The 14,941-nt window shown below is 54.6% G+C and overlaps 1 protein-coding gene across 1 annotated transcript in view; it reads right to left on the bottom strand.

Moving 5' to 3' along the window:
* Positions 1 to 289: 289 nt before the first annotated feature.
* Positions 290 to 14,941, bottom strand: part of SLIT1 (slit guidance ligand 1) — a 169,446-nt gene continuing 154,794 nt past the window's right edge. The window contains 9 exon segments of the mRNA XM_057736947.1: positions 290 to 3,511; positions 4,320 to 4,531; positions 4,880 to 5,168; positions 6,287 to 6,441; positions 6,922 to 7,052; positions 8,612 to 8,849; positions 10,132 to 10,269; positions 12,811 to 12,904; positions 13,090 to 13,229. Of these exon segments, the coding sequence (XP_057592930.1) occupies positions 3,273 to 3,511; positions 4,320 to 4,531; positions 4,880 to 5,168; positions 6,287 to 6,441; positions 6,922 to 7,052; positions 8,612 to 8,849; positions 10,132 to 10,269; positions 12,811 to 12,904; positions 13,090 to 13,229 (1,636 nt within the window). The 3' untranslated portion in view covers positions 290 to 3,272.

The raw sequence follows: 14,941 nt of genomic DNA, 5'->3' as shown, positions 1-14,941 counted from the left end.
CCCAGACCTCCCCTTCTTCAGGAGGAACAGACCTCCTCTGCCACTTCAGGAAGACTGGAGTTGCAAAGGCAGATACCCTACATGTGCTGCATTCATCCCTGGATTGTGACTGGTGTTTGGGCAGCCCAGAAACCCTCACCCATGCGAGAACCTATGTCAGCAGCCCCGGGCTCATCCTTGGTGTGGAAAAAGAGATCAACAAGGCAGAACCTGAGTGAATCAATGTCATGTTCACATGAAGACAACAGACAATATCCAACATGTTCTAAAACAACACTTCTCAGAAAAGGGCAGGTGTGGCCCCCTCACAAGCTTGTTCTAAACCAGTCTCTTTAAAAGGGTGATCCAAACAAGACTACAGAACCACAACCCCCCACCCCCACACACAAAAAAAATGTCACAACTACATAGCATCTGAAAATCAAAACAGGACACTGGATGTTGACTTTAACATATAAAAATACTATAACAAAATGAAATACAAATATATATTAGAATCTGTTAAGTATTCTGTATAAAGAGATACTTTCATGGTTAGGCTAACAGCAGGCAAAGAGGAGACGAAGTCCAGCCTTTTCCATTTCCTGACACCTGCACAGGGAGCCAAGGCCACTGTCACCTGCAGGGCTGCCAAAGCAGTAGCAACCTCGGGACTTGCCCTGCTGTGTCTCTTCAGTGGAATCAGCTGATGACGATGTCAAAGTGAACTGGAGGTCTTTACCAAAGGGGCGGCAAGGCTTGGAAACGATTTCTCAGATGCTTTCACGGTAGCCTTCTGGGACTCGGTGGGCCCAAACGTGAACAGGCAAGGTGTGTGCTGATCCGGTTCCTTAGCGACTTCCAGGCCGGTGGTTCAGTTGAAGAAACGTTGATCCTGGGGCACATGGGTCTCTCGGTCTGTTGCTGCCCTCACCCTGGTAGTGGACCTCAATCTTCTGGTCGACAGAGGGCGAGTGTGGCGCTGGACTGGGGAGCGGGGCATTGTAGAGGGGTGGGCGGGGATGGCGGCAAGCTCACAGCGTGCTTCCTGCAAACCAGCACGCCGTCCTCTGCCCTCCCAAACCCATGGCACTGGGAGGCCAGGACTCCTGGGAGCCATCACCTGTGTGCAGGTGCCCTTTCCACTTCTGCAGAGTGAAGAGGCCCTGGCAGACAGTGCCCCTCAAGCCCGGGGACCAGCTTCTGCAAGTCAGTGGGGAATGGTGGTGGCCAGGGGAAGGTATGTGTCTCAGGGTTGGTGGGTTCCAGAACCCTCTCTTCTGTGGAAGGGTCAAGCTCGCTACACTCAAGCTTTCCTGCCTCCCCAGCCTGGTGCTGGCTGCTGTCCAGGGTCCCACAGTGGCCCAGAAAGTCTAGGTAAGAGAGGGATGCTGTGCAGACCTAGGAGAAGCCCCTCAAGGCCCAGGCTGCTGCCTGTGAGTGTGAGGGGCACTCTGGCCTTGCTCAAAGTTACAATAAAATAGAGCCTGGCCCGTGGTGAGGGGCAGATCCAGCCTGGAGGACATGTCCCCCAGTGGGCAGGGCAGGGTCCTCTTCCCATTATAGGGGGCCCAGGACTCAAACTCACTGGCCTGAGTCCCAGAGTAGTGGAACACACCAGGCTCCCTCAGTCATAGGAGGCGCCAGGGTACTCATTATCAAGGACTCCACCCACTGCCCACAGGCACAAGGCCACCTCAACCCCATCACAACACACTCCCCTGACCCTGCCTTCTGTTTGCAGATGGGAGGAGCCAGGAAAGGGACATGCTCACCCTCTTTGCCCCCCAGTGTGCCCCAGGGGCACACGCTCTTGGGGAGACACTGGGACAGGAGAGCATGACCAATCTTCCTTCCAGCCAGCTCACTACTTAGGCACAAAGATCATCTATCTGTGTTTTCATTCTGCATGGAAGAGAAGCATTTGTAGCACACAGCCTCCTGTTTGATGACTCTTCAGACACTGAGTCTTTCCTTGCAAACACCTGGAGTGAGCAGCTCTGGCCTGGGCTGGTGTCTGTGGTTGGAGCCCTCACTTGGCTCCGATCTCTTCCTGGTCACTAGTGTGATGTTCTGTGATCAGTTCACATCTGTCCGTGAGGGCAGAACACCCACGGCACCCAGCCCCGGTTAGGCACATAAATACTTGTTGATGTGATTAATGAAAACAGATCTCTAACTCCTCCAGCTTCCCTCCTGAAGCCACAGTGGGAGGGTCCTCATTGCTTGCTCCCACCTCCCCATTTGATAGCTGAGGAGACTGAGGCCTGTGGGGACGTTTGCCCAGAGTGACAGAGCCAGTGGAGGTTTCCTGATATCTGGACCACTGCTCCCTACTGGTCTGCGGCGTGAAGTGATCTGAACGCAGTCTGCACAGAAGAAGACCCCTCACTGGCCAAGCAGCCTAGCCCAAGCCCCCGACACCCCCAAGTCCCCCTGCCAATGGCTAGCTAGCAGCTGATGGTTGGCTAATGGCTGGGGAAGCCCAGGACCAATGCCCCCTTGGTGGCTAGTGTCTGGAGGTGGTGATGTTTATTCAGTTGGAACCAAGAACCCCTCTGTCCTCTTTGGTGAGGTCCCCCCCAAGCAATCCAGGTGGTCATTTACTCCACACGAGCAGCCTCCTTGAAATTACAATGCTCATCCCTTAACTTTAGGATTCAGAGGTCTGGTCCTAAGACCTACCTCCACACTCCCTGGCCCCTTCCCAAGCAGTGGCTGCAGCACGGCCAGTCAGCCCAGGGTGCAGGGCCTGGTCCCTTCCTGGCCAGCAGGAGGGGGCCCTCCCCCTCCGCAGCCTGGCCTATGGCCAGCAGATGCTGCGGCAGCAGAAGCTGCCCCAGGGGAGGCTGAGAGTAGTTTAAGGTTATCTGCAGGGGGCAAGGGGCTTCCGGGGCCCCCGCACGGGCCACAGGCGAGAAAGGCTGGTTTGGGCAGGGGCAGCCCCTTCCTCAGTCCCAGGTAGCAGGCAAGGAGCAGGTGTCACTATTCTGCACTTCTTGGCCTGACCTCACGCACACATTCATTCAACATATATTTATTAAGCGCCTACCTGTGCAAGGCACTTCCGGAGAGAGCGGGCTGCAGCCCGGGCCACGCCCCCCCGCCCCGCCCTCAGCGGTGGTGCCCTCGGCCTTAGAACGGTGGTTCTAGTCCCGCCGCCCACTGGAGGGGCGGTCGCCCAGGCGTCGCCGTGCTGATGGCCCGCACCCCAGCCCAGCTGCCGGCCACTAGGTCTCCGCTGCGGCCGCGCCCCCTCGCCCACCCTCTCCCCTCCCCGGCCACGCCGGGCGCTACGCGCACACGGCACAGCCACACTTGGAGGGCTTCTCCACCTCCTCGGCAAAAGAGCTCCCGTCGCTGCACTCAAAGGTGAACTTCCTCCGCTTCAACCGCAGGCCCTGGCAGCAGCCCTGGCCCGGGCATGAGCCCCGGCACTCCACCCACGACAGCGGGCGCGTGGTCTGGCAGATGGCATAGCCCCTCTGGACCTGGTGAAAGTCCCGGACAGGGTCCCCCCGGCACTCGGACTCTGGATGGGACAGACACCAAGAGAAAACCTCAGGGCACACCCACCCGTGGGCCAGCGCTGCCCCTAGGGAGGCAGGAGGAGGAGGAAGAGGAAGAGGAGGAGGGTGGGGCAGCATCCTTGGACCCCACCTCCATCCCCGCATCCTCCTTGCCCGACATGCACATGCGCACACTTCCTCCTGGGCCCACAGTGAGGTCAGTGGGAAGGAAGAACTTTCTAGCTGCCAAGGACCTCCAAGACAGATGAGGCTGCCAGGGAAAGGTGGGCTCAAGAGGAGTACAAGAGGTGGCTGGAAGCCTGGGAGGTAATGACATGAGAGGAGGAATTGGAGCCAGAGGGTATGGCCTAGGGGACCTGAAGGTGCCTGAGTTCTGGACTTCTCAGGCTCCTCCCTGTCCTCTTCAGCAGAAGTCCCTTGACCATCTTGGTCATGTGGTCCAGAAGGGCCTGAGAAGGGTCCCCAACTCTCAGACTTCCTGCTGCTCTCCAAGTCCCTAAGTGATATGGCCAAGATGCTATTACCCTGGTGGTCTCTTCTGTAAGGAGAGACCCCAGCCAGAAAGGGCACTTAGCCCAGATAAAGGGGCTACAGGGCAAGCTGGGCCAGGGAGAGATGGGACATCTGTCTGGGGCTGGGGTTCAGAGCCCAGAAGTTTGGCGGCACTACAGTCCGATAGCAGCCCAGGGTGCAGGAGGGGAGAGGGGGCGCAGAAGGATTGCTGAGGTTGGGAAAAAGAAAAGTCAAGTCACTAAAGCAAGTTGTGGGGAGGGACCGTGGAGAGGGCATGTCAGGAGGGGGGCCCCTGACCTTGCTCACACAGCTCGCCCGAAAAGCCTGGGTCACACACACAGTGTGTCCCCTTGGTGGCTGAGGCCTGGCAGTGGCCGTGTAGGCACTGCAGGCCCCCACAGGGGTCTGCAGGTGTCCCGGCCTGGTTGCACAGGGCCCCCGAGTACCCATCCTGGCACTGGCAGCTGTAGGAAAGAGCATCTAGAGGCACGCATTTCCCGTGGACACACCTGGAAGGGACAGAGAAAAGGCACTCTGAACACAGGCTGAAGCCAATCCAAGCCCACCCAAGGGGACCCCACACTCCCAGCCTTGGGCTTCACAGGATGCTATTCTGTTCCCAGTACTGAAACAAAGGGAGCAAAATGTGATTCTGTTTGTCCCTAGGGTTCTTTTTCTGTTAATACAAACTGAAGACCAGAAAAAATTAATAAAACCTTGTGTTAGGCCACATGTTCCAATTTGGAGGTTTAAAATACAGTCTTTCCTCACCATGGGGAGGTAGAACTTGCAGGGAAGAGGAGGGAACCTGCAGGTGGCCGGGGGGGAGGGGGTCCCTGAGCCCAGCTCAGGCTCACTTGTGGCCATGGCAGGGGCCGTCGGCTGGCTGGTCGCAGTGCAGGCCCTCCCAGCCGGCCTCACAGTGGCACACGGGCCCTGGGGTGGCATTGGGCTGGCAGATGCCGTGCAGGCAGTAGAGCTTCCGGCAGGGCTCGCAGCCTGGCACCACCCCTGGCTTCATCCGCGTCTTGGTGAAGTCCTGCAACTCGTTGTTGATGTACAGGTTTCGGATGCAACCGTGAAAACTGGTGCCGTTGAGAATCTGCCACAGACGGAAGGCGGCCGAATTCACGTCCACCGGCATCCCTGGGGCGGAGGCGGGGGTGGTGGTGCAGAGCTGAGCTGAGTTAGGCTTAACCCCTGCCTGGCCCCCACCTCTGAGGTCCCCTGGGCATCTCTACAGTGTTCCCTCTTTCCCTCGGCATCTGTCTTTCAGTCTCTGCAACGCTGGGCCAATGTCTTTTGACGCCTTGGAGGGTCTAGACTCCTTTCCCAGGAGAAATGGAAAAGCTGCTTCCTCTGGGATCAGAGCCCAGGGGTGTCAGGCCTGGCAGCAGCCAGCTGACAAGTGATGCTCTCTGGGTGCCTACGTCTGACTGCCTCTGCCCAGGGCTCCTGCCCAGAACACCAGCTTTGACCTCTCAGAGACCAAAACAGCAAAGGACGTGGGCCCTGAACTCATGCGTGTGGCACTTTGCCACCCATTTTTGTGGTCATCACTTCACAGCAACCCTCTAACGTCGGAGCTGCTGAAATCCCTTTGATTTCAGTGCTCAGCGACCTGCCCAAAGTTGCACAGCCAGTAAACAGCAGAGCTGGGGTTGGAATCCAGAGCTCCATCCCCCACACGTGCCAGAAGTCTCGGCAAGGCCCTCCACGGCGCTGAGACGGCCCCGTTGCGTCTGGAAACCTGTCTCGTCTGGACTTAGAAAAGTTCTTGGGTGTTGGATGGGGTCATCCAGCCACAAAGCCTGTAAGGCCAGTTGGGAGGTCCCCAGCTGATGCAGGGAGTCCATGTCTGAGCCTCTGAGGGACCCGAGAATGGACCCTGAACAACTGACAAGCCCCTTCTGGCCCAAAGCCAAGAGGAAAGATGCCTGCTGTGCAAAGGATAGCTGGGAAGGTCCAGGCCCCTCCCATGCCAGGCCTGGGACCCAACCCACATCCCCATCCTTCTTGGTCAGTCTGAGCTGGGGAGAGGGCAGCGAGGGCTCCAGGCAAGGAGGACAGCCCACCAGCAGCTTGGCCATTCACTAGTCCCCTCCCCAGCGGCCAGCTCGGAACATCCCGCACAGGGCAGTTCTGATCCTGGCAAGTCTCAGGCCAGTGAGCAACAGAGGCCCCACCTGGAATGGCTGTCACCACCACCTGATGGAGTGGCCCAGGGAGGACCAGCTGTGGCTCCACCAGGGCCAGGTCCTCACCTCCCACATAGAGGGGGGCCTCGCTGTTCAGTGTGTAGTGTTTGCCGAAGTTGTCCATGGTCATGGGGCTGCCGCCGTCGATGGAAAGATTCACCATCTGGTCAAAGGTAACCAGCTCAACGGTGTGGAACTGCCCATCATTGATCGTCTCGGCACTGGAAGAAGATGAGGTGTCCCCACCCCAGGGAATGGCTTTCAGTGTGACCCATCCCTGCCCAGGCACTTCCCCAGAAAGGCCACAGGTCCAGCAGCTGCTTCCCAAGAAAGCAAATCTCTAAGAGAGGGGACTGTGGGGACTCAGTGGCCTCTGACTTGGTCCCTCCTGCCCCCCTTTGGGGACTCTCTTGGGAAAGCTGAGAAGTTTGGGGCAGCTGTTTCCAACTAAACAGCCTCCCCTCCCCCCTAAGGAGCCCCCTGTGAGGCGGTGGTGGGATGGGGAAGGATGAGACCACTGCTCAGGCCCCAGAGAGCCTCAGACCCAGCGTGGGGCTGGACTTAGTGGTTTGAATGCCCTTTCCACTTGGGCAGCCTAGGTCTCTGGTGGTCCTGACAACCACCTGCTCTTGGCCCAGGAGACCCCTCCCCGGCAGTCCCCCAGCCCTTAAGAGCAGCCGGTGGGCCTGAGGAAGCCCTACCTGTAGATGGCAGAGCTGGGGTAGCTGCCCGGGTCGTAGCTGACGCGTACATGGCCCTGGTACAGCTCCACTGCAATGTGGTCGTTGTCTCCGTTGTACAGCAGGATCCCATTGTCCTCTGCTGTGGAGACCTATGGCAACGGCACTTTCTCTCCCACCCCACCCCACGCAGCAGCAGCACAGGCTGGCGGGTGGGGCAGATGGAGGACCCACGATTAAAAGAGAAACGTGTGCAGAACTATCCTCCCCTGCCAACCCAAGTGACACATCCTCCAGGGGGAGCTGACCTAGGCTGGAAGCCCCATCCCCTCCCCCCCCCCACCTCCCCACCCCCCAGCTCAAATTCCATCCATTGCCTGTCTGGCCAGAGCCAGGCAAGGGAGGGCAGGTGGCCCAGCTGAAGCCTGGAAACTCTGTGCCGGAGGTAAGGGAGCCCCAGAGAGGACAGTTAGACTGGATGTGGGGTAACCTGTTCTGTGGGCCTTGGGGAGCTGCCTTGGGATGAGGATGGGACCTACAGACAGGACAAATTCAAGAAGACTCTCTAACAGCCAGAGGCACCCAAACCGGGAAGGTAGCACCTGTCACGAGCCATGCAAGCAAAAGCTGGAGTTGTGCCTCGGGAGGGAGAGTCCTCTAGGATGCTGTAGGAGTCCTGATCTTTTTTTCCTGCTTTGTTCCTCTTCTGGTAAAGACCCTGAGCCCCTGGTCTGTAGAGCTGGCACATGGCCCAGTCTGGACCAATTGTAGCACCCCATCTCCCTGGACTCAGTGGTTGGTCCAGGGATGGGCATGTGACCTGAGGCAGGTCAATCAGAGATCTTCCCTGAGGTTGTTGGTTGTTGTCCAACTAGAGCTGGTGGGGAAGAGCCAGTGGTGGGGATAGTGGGATAAACTGAGCCTCTCCACAGATGTGCCTGAGGCAATGGCTGGGCAGGGTTTTGGTGAGTTTTGTTTTGTTGAGCAGTTAGGCTAGCTGTGGTCTTGCTGTGTGGACAGTACAAATGGATAGGATTTTGGAGAGGTGATCGGGGAAGGAGAGCAGAGTGAGCATGTTTGAGAGGCTGAAGGGTTCTGAGAAAAAAGGTGGAGAAGAGGACAAATAAAGGAGAGACGAAAGATGTGGCAGTTGGGATAGGGAATGGAATTTGGGGAAAAGAAAGAGATGACTGAAGAGGAGTTTACATTTTTTTCATGGGATGTGCAATGCAATCCACTCTCCCTCCCAAGAAATGTTTAGCAAACAAGGCTGTTGAAGTAGGACTTGCTTCTTTTTCCCTCAACATGATGATGCTCTGAGATGGAATTCAAGACATAAAATAGCAAAAGAAGGGCTCCCAGGGTTAGCTGTGGCCATGTGCCAGCCACAGGGAGAAAGCCTGCCTGCAGCCCTGGAGGCTGAGGCTGAGGAGTCTTTGAGATGAGATGGTAGGAGAGGATGCTGGTGAGTCTGGTTTTCTGGACCCAGTCACCCATGAGACCACCTCCGCCCTGCCCTTCTCTGAGACTGGCTTTGTGACCCAACAACCTTTCCAACTGCGCTTAAACTAGCTCAAGCTGAGACCCCAATACCCACATCCAAAGAGTTCTGACTAACATAGGGTCCTCCCAGATGTCCTGACGATCTGACCTGAGGCCAGGGCCCCCTGCTGCCTGACCACCCTCTGTACCAGGCGCTCTGGGTGCGCACCTGCAGTGTGATGTTGGCCCGTGGCCAGTTCTGCAGGTCAGTGAACTGCAGGTAAGTGTCCCGATCCACGAAGTTGACGCTGAGCAGCTTCTCACACTCAGGGCCGCCAAAGCCCGGGAGGCACTGGCACACGGGCCGGCTGCCCTGGTCCACACAGTTGGCCCCGTTCCGGCACTCAGTCCCCTCGCAGGGGCTCCTGGGAGCAGGCAGGTGGGGAGGGGTCTCACAGAGCTGCCCACTGAGAGGGAAAGGACACGGGTCAGAGAGCAGGGCCAAGGAGCAACGGGTCATCTTCCTCTCCCACAGTCCCGAAGAGGAACTCACCAAACATCCTGGGACTTTAACGCAACACAAGATGCTCCTAATGAACACTTTCCCTAAGAGAACTAAGAGCCGGAGGATGCTGAGAAACAAGGTGAGAAACAAGTGTGGTCCCTGGGCCGGCAGCATCAGCATCCCCTGAGCACTTGTCAGAAATGGAAAGTCTATTGAATCTGGTTTTTAACAAGATCCCAGGTGACTTGTGTGCACATTAGTTTTAAGAAGCACTCAGTGCTCATGTCAGCAAACTCTGCTGGCAAGTTTTACTATACCCATTTTACAGAAAAGAAAACTGAGACTTAAGAGACAAACAAAAGAGAGAAGACTCTGCAGCATCAAATATTCACAACAGCCAAAGAGAGGAAACAACCCAAATGTCTATCAATGATGAATGGATAAACAAATGTGGTATATCCATACAATGGAATATGATTCAGCCATAAAAAGGAATGAGGTTCTGATACCTGCTACCACATGGATGAACCTCTAAAACATGATAAGTGAAAGCCAGTCACAAAGGACCACAGATTGTTTGATTCCATTTATATGAAATATTCAGAATAAGCAAATCTACAGACACAGACATTAGGAGGTTAGTGGTTGTCTACAGCTGGGATGGAGGGAGATTGTGGTGACAGAAAAGAGTGTGGAGTTTCTTTGGGATAATGAACGTGTTCTAAAATTGATTGTTGGTAATGGACATACAACTCTGGCAATACAAAAAGCCACTGAATTATATACACTTTAACTGGGTGAATTATATAGTATATGAATTATATCTCAATAAAATTGTTTTTTAAAAGAAGACACAAGCAGAGCATGGAAGACGGGTGACCAGAGGAGGGCAGGTGCCCTCTCTCCACAGCCTCCCAGAAAGGCCAAGATGAAAAAGTAAATGACCTTTAATGCACGGCATGTCTTCAGGGGTTCGCTGGGCAGGTAAGTGATGGGGCACTGCCCAGGAATCTGTATCCACCTCCCACTCCCTCCACCAGTCAGGATAGGGGCCTCTGCCTATGCTCTGAGCCACTGAGTAACCTTCCCCAGACCACACAGATGGTGACCGGGAGAGCCATGGTTAAAGCTCCCAGGCTCTGCCCTTATTCCTTCCCACCAGCCACGCCTGGGAGCTCCTGCCAGCCCCGGAGCTAACAGCTAAGAGGACTCAGTCACTCGTGGTGCGTTCAGGGGCTGCTCACCTGTAACCCTCGGCACAGAGGCAGGAGTAGCCATTGACTTCATCCACACATTGGGCCCCATTCTGGCAGTGGTGGTCCTTACAGTCATCCTGGTTCTCACTGCAGTTGTCACCTCCATAACCTGGTGCACACTCACACCTGGAGCGGGCAGGGGTGGTAGGCCATCAGCCCCACACGCACTCCAGAGCTCAGCCAGGAGCCTGTGGGACCCTGGGGCTATATGTGTGATAGAGAACCTCGCGGCCCTGTGGGTCTGTGAGGTCTCCCAGGAGGTCACACAGAGCCCTATATGTCAAGATGCCCCCACCCATCCTGGGACCCGTTTCTAGTACAGGAAGAGTGCTTGTGTGGGCTGCAGGCAGGGGAGGGGGCTGCTCTGGGCTGGGAGGGTGGACACCCAATAGCTGGAGGAGATGGACACGTCGTGGAGGGCCCACCCTTAGTACCAACAGCACATCCAAGGTCAACCTTCAGCCCCTTCTCAACCTGCCCAGCTCCCCTTCCCCCGACCCCCCCATGCATGGCTCTGAGCCACAAGGGACTCACCCATCCCTCTTGCCCAGCCTCCCAACTGTACCGGCCCAGCCTCTCGTGCCTCAGATGGCTAGTGCCCACCTCTCCACGACCTCCTGACTCCAGGCCCCAGCTTCCCAACTCACACTGTGGCTCACTGCTCGTCTGAGTCAGTCCATTTCTGCCAACTATTTGCCTATCAAATAAAGAGCATGCTCCTCTACCCCGTTCAGTCACAGCCCTACCAGATGCTCCCCTTCCCGCTCCCCCCATAACAAGTCCCCCCGTGGTCAAACCTGTCTCCACAGGCAGCAACCCCCACCCCGCTACACTTCTCTGCCTTCACACTTGATTCTGGGATACGCTCTTCTCTCTCCCTGCCTTGGTCCAACCAGGCCAATACCTCACCTCTTCCAGGAAGCCTTCGGTGAACACCCCTTGCCGGAAACCCTTTCAGACTACAAAGTGCAGACTCTGTGGCTCAGCCACACAATCTGGCAGGTAGGTGCTCCTGCCTGATTTTTTAACTCATTGCCAGTGTTTTTCAAGTGGTAAGAAAGACCGTTGTACCCAGTAAATACACACACACACACACATACACACACAGCCCTCTGAAACCAGTTTCATGCCACAATACTTATCTTTGCTATATAAAAGGGCCTGATGCTCTCTGATATTTTCTGGGTTTTTTTCATGTTCATCTTGATCCACCCAGCTGATCACAACCTACTATTTGGTCTTAAGCTGCAGTCTGAACAATGTTAAGTAGCTAAGCACCCCCAACTCCTTCACTGACATTCACCCATCCATTCATTCAATGAATGTGTACTGAATACTGGCTAGGCTCCAGGTGCAACACCAGGCACAGCTGAGGGTATGTCAGTACCATCCTTCCTCCAAGACAGGAAATTAAGTGAACGTGCACTATACACCCACTGAGTGCTCCTTCTCTATGGTGTGAAGGACTATCCCAGCTGCATCCAACCGGACAATGTGCAGCCCTGCTTTATTCTACCCTCTGAGGTCCAGCCCCTCTGAGAAGTGTGCACACCACTCGCTCTGCCACTGCTCCTTGGTGTGCGGTGCCAACCCCACCCGGCAGCTCAGCCAGCACTGCACCATGCAAACGGTCTGTCCACCATTTGGATGGAGGCTCCTGTGCGGCCCCTTGATCTAAGACCTGGGCCTCAGTGTCCCCCAGCTCTCCCTTCCTGCCCAGGAGGCTCTGGCAGCTCCTGCTGGACTGAGTCCCTGGGGACTCCACCCCCTGCCTTGGCCCAAGCGGCTGAGGTTGGGTCCCTCAGCCACAGACCTGAGGGAGCCCTGACCGCTGTGCTGCCCTGACTGGTGGAACAGGGCCCCAGAAACAGGATTATATTTGCAAAACTGCAGGTGGGAGCAACATCTTTAAAACCCACGAGCTTCACGTCACGGTCTTCTGGTGACAAAGCACTTCCACATGTGCCAGTAACAATGGTGGTGACAATGGTCACCTGAGGCCAGATAGGTTTTGAAATTCAGAACTTTTTGGACTTGAGAAAGGCAGTACAATGCCTATAACTGCATATTATGTAAGCTGCCAATTAGATCTGAGACAGCCCTTTAATTAAACACGTTCACATTCTGCTGCAAAATCTACACATATTCCCACTACATGGGATGAATGGTGACCACAAGTAACCTCATATCAGTGCGGGTCAGCTTTTGATACAAAATACATTGATCGGATCAGATTTTGCTATTAAATGGGCTTTTGGTTTTCAGAGTTTTGTGCATTTTGTAATTGGTGATGAGAAATTGTGGACCTTATGTAGTTATTTGAAAAGTTTATAGCACTTTTCAAATGTCAGACATGGAGGTAAGTACTTTCCATGCATTTGCTTACCTAATCCTTACAACCACGCCAGGAGGAAGCTACTGGTGCACCCAGTTTGCAGATGAGAAAACTGAGGCTCAGAGTGGTCAAGCCACCCTTCCGGGTCATAATATAAACCCAGGTCTGTTGGACCATAACTACCACCACCCTGCCCCTGGTACTGACTGGCAGGAACTGGATGGCCAAAACCAAACCCACCTGACAGGTAAGGAAACAGGCTGGGGAGGACAGAAGAGAGGTGACGTGGTGGCCCGTGCCCTTCCCTGGCCCTGAAAAAGGGCGACACTGACCTGGGCCCGTCTGGGGTGCCCACACACTGGGCCTCGTGCTGACACGGGTTCAAATCTGGAGAGCAGAAGTCCACCAGCTGCTCACAGGCCCTTCCTGGGGGAAGAACGGGGGCGAAGCAGGAGAGAAGCTGCCCCCCGTGCTCTGCCAGGCAGCCGGCCCAGCAGAAACTTCCTGCAGACACTGAGGCGGGGCCCCAGCCCTTCTGCCAACACAGGCAGGGCTCAGGGCACGTGCACCGGCCCCCCCCGCCGCGGACGCTCGACCCCCACCACACTTACCCGAGTACTGCAGGGGGCACTGGCAGGTGTAGGTGCCCAGGCCATCCACACAGGTGCCCCCGTTGGCACATGAGTGCTCCACACAGTCGTCCGTGTTTACCCCACAGGTCGGTCCTTCAAAGCCGGTGGGGCAGGAGCACCTGTGGGGAGCAGGGGAGGAGGGAGAGGCGGGTGGGCCCACGGCCAGGGTGGCAGCCTTCCTGAGGTACTGGTGGAAGCCTGTGGGCGACACTCAATAGCATCATCCCAGAGTTTTGGTCCCTGTTGGGGTCTGGCTCTTGCTAGGTGCTGGGGGTTAGAATGAACAAGACCAGCCCTGTGCTCATGAGATCACTCACAGTCTAGCAGGGGAGACAATGAGGAGACTGGGGACCAAAGGAGAGACCATGAGTATCAGAATGGTGCGCAACTGAGGATGGGGAGGGTGGACAAAGGGGCAGAGGACACCTAGCTGCTCCACAGGGGGAGTGGTCAGGGCAGGCTTCCTGGAGGAGGTGGTGAGTTAGCCAAGGACTCTGACAGGGGAGGACAGGAAGGGGAGGGAAGGCAGTGGAGGTAAAAGCCTTGGGAGGGGAGAGAGCCTAAATAGTTCAGGACTTGGGGAACACAGAGTTCAGGGATGGGGTGAGAACAGGGCTGGGGGGGTAAGCAGGAGTCAGCCCATGGAGAGCCCTGGAGATCAGTGATCTTCAAACTGGGGTATACTTCCGCGTGGGGCAGCTGTGGTTTTCCAAGGGGTTTGTGGGTCAGAGAGGTTGAGAAATTAATTTCCACATCTTCAGGTTCTGCATGAACTCCTCCCTTAACTGACCTGCCCCAGAGCTCCAGAAGGGCTCACAGGCACCTCGCCCAGCCCTAGGCCAAGGGGAGCTGTGCCTGGAGCCTAAATCCTCAGGTGCCAAATAAAGGGACAATTAGGAATATTGATGTTTCCAAAGTGAATGAACATATGCTTTTGCAAATCAAGAGGTTTCCAGTTCTGTGCATTAAAAAGTAATTGAAGGAAGACCTCATGGAACTGTCAGCTGATAGAGCATTAAAAATAATTTTTGGTGACAGTCCACTCGGGGTTTTTGGCATATAAAATTGGAAGGGTTTCAAGTAATTGAGTGACATGGCTATAATAAAACTCCTAATTCCATTGCTTTATCTATGTGAACAAACTTTCTCAGCTTTTATAGCTATACCCACATACACACATATATATTTAAAGGAATAGATTGGCCACTAAGCCCTCTCACATTCTATAATACTCACCTCTGGACACAAAAATCAGTTAGGAGAAGAAAAGAAAACACTCTCACACACAAGCTCCATCTATCTCATTAAGAAATACAGTCCAATAAAATTTTACTTTTATATGTAATAATTATCAATAAAATTTTGGAATACGGTTATGTTGTTCTGATCCATTGTATATTATTGATCTTTGTAATGGTAACTCAATACAAAAGAAACTTTTAATCAAAGGTTTATGATGACGAAATAAGTAAAAAACTTTAAATTTAAATTTATATACCCATGTTGGTGGCAGGAAACAATGGCAGGGTGCTCAAGGAAAGCCTCTCTAGCATGAAAACAGATTCCATTCGAAGAAAAGTGGGGGTGGGGGGAGTAAAATAGAAATTCTAGTCCGAGGAGAAAAGAGCATGACACAAGATGCTGCAGCTGTTACAGAGGAGCTCCTCTGTGTCATTTTAAAGCGATTTTTCACTGGAGAATGATAAAAGAGTGATTGTTTTATTTTAAAATGTTAATAATATGTACAATATCCTGGAAATGACCTTCTCTGCAATGAAAAATTAACCTACCTTGAAAATTTTTAGCTGTCACTTAAGAATGTGTGAAGTCG

This window comes from Hippopotamus amphibius, chromosome 5 (genome assembly GCF_030028045.1).
Source record: "Hippopotamus amphibius kiboko isolate mHipAmp2 chromosome 5, mHipAmp2.hap2, whole genome shotgun sequence".
Taxonomy (NCBI): Eukaryota; Metazoa; Chordata; class Mammalia; order Artiodactyla; family Hippopotamidae; genus Hippopotamus; species Hippopotamus amphibius.
This window is presented reverse-complemented; position numbering and strand designations above follow the sequence as displayed.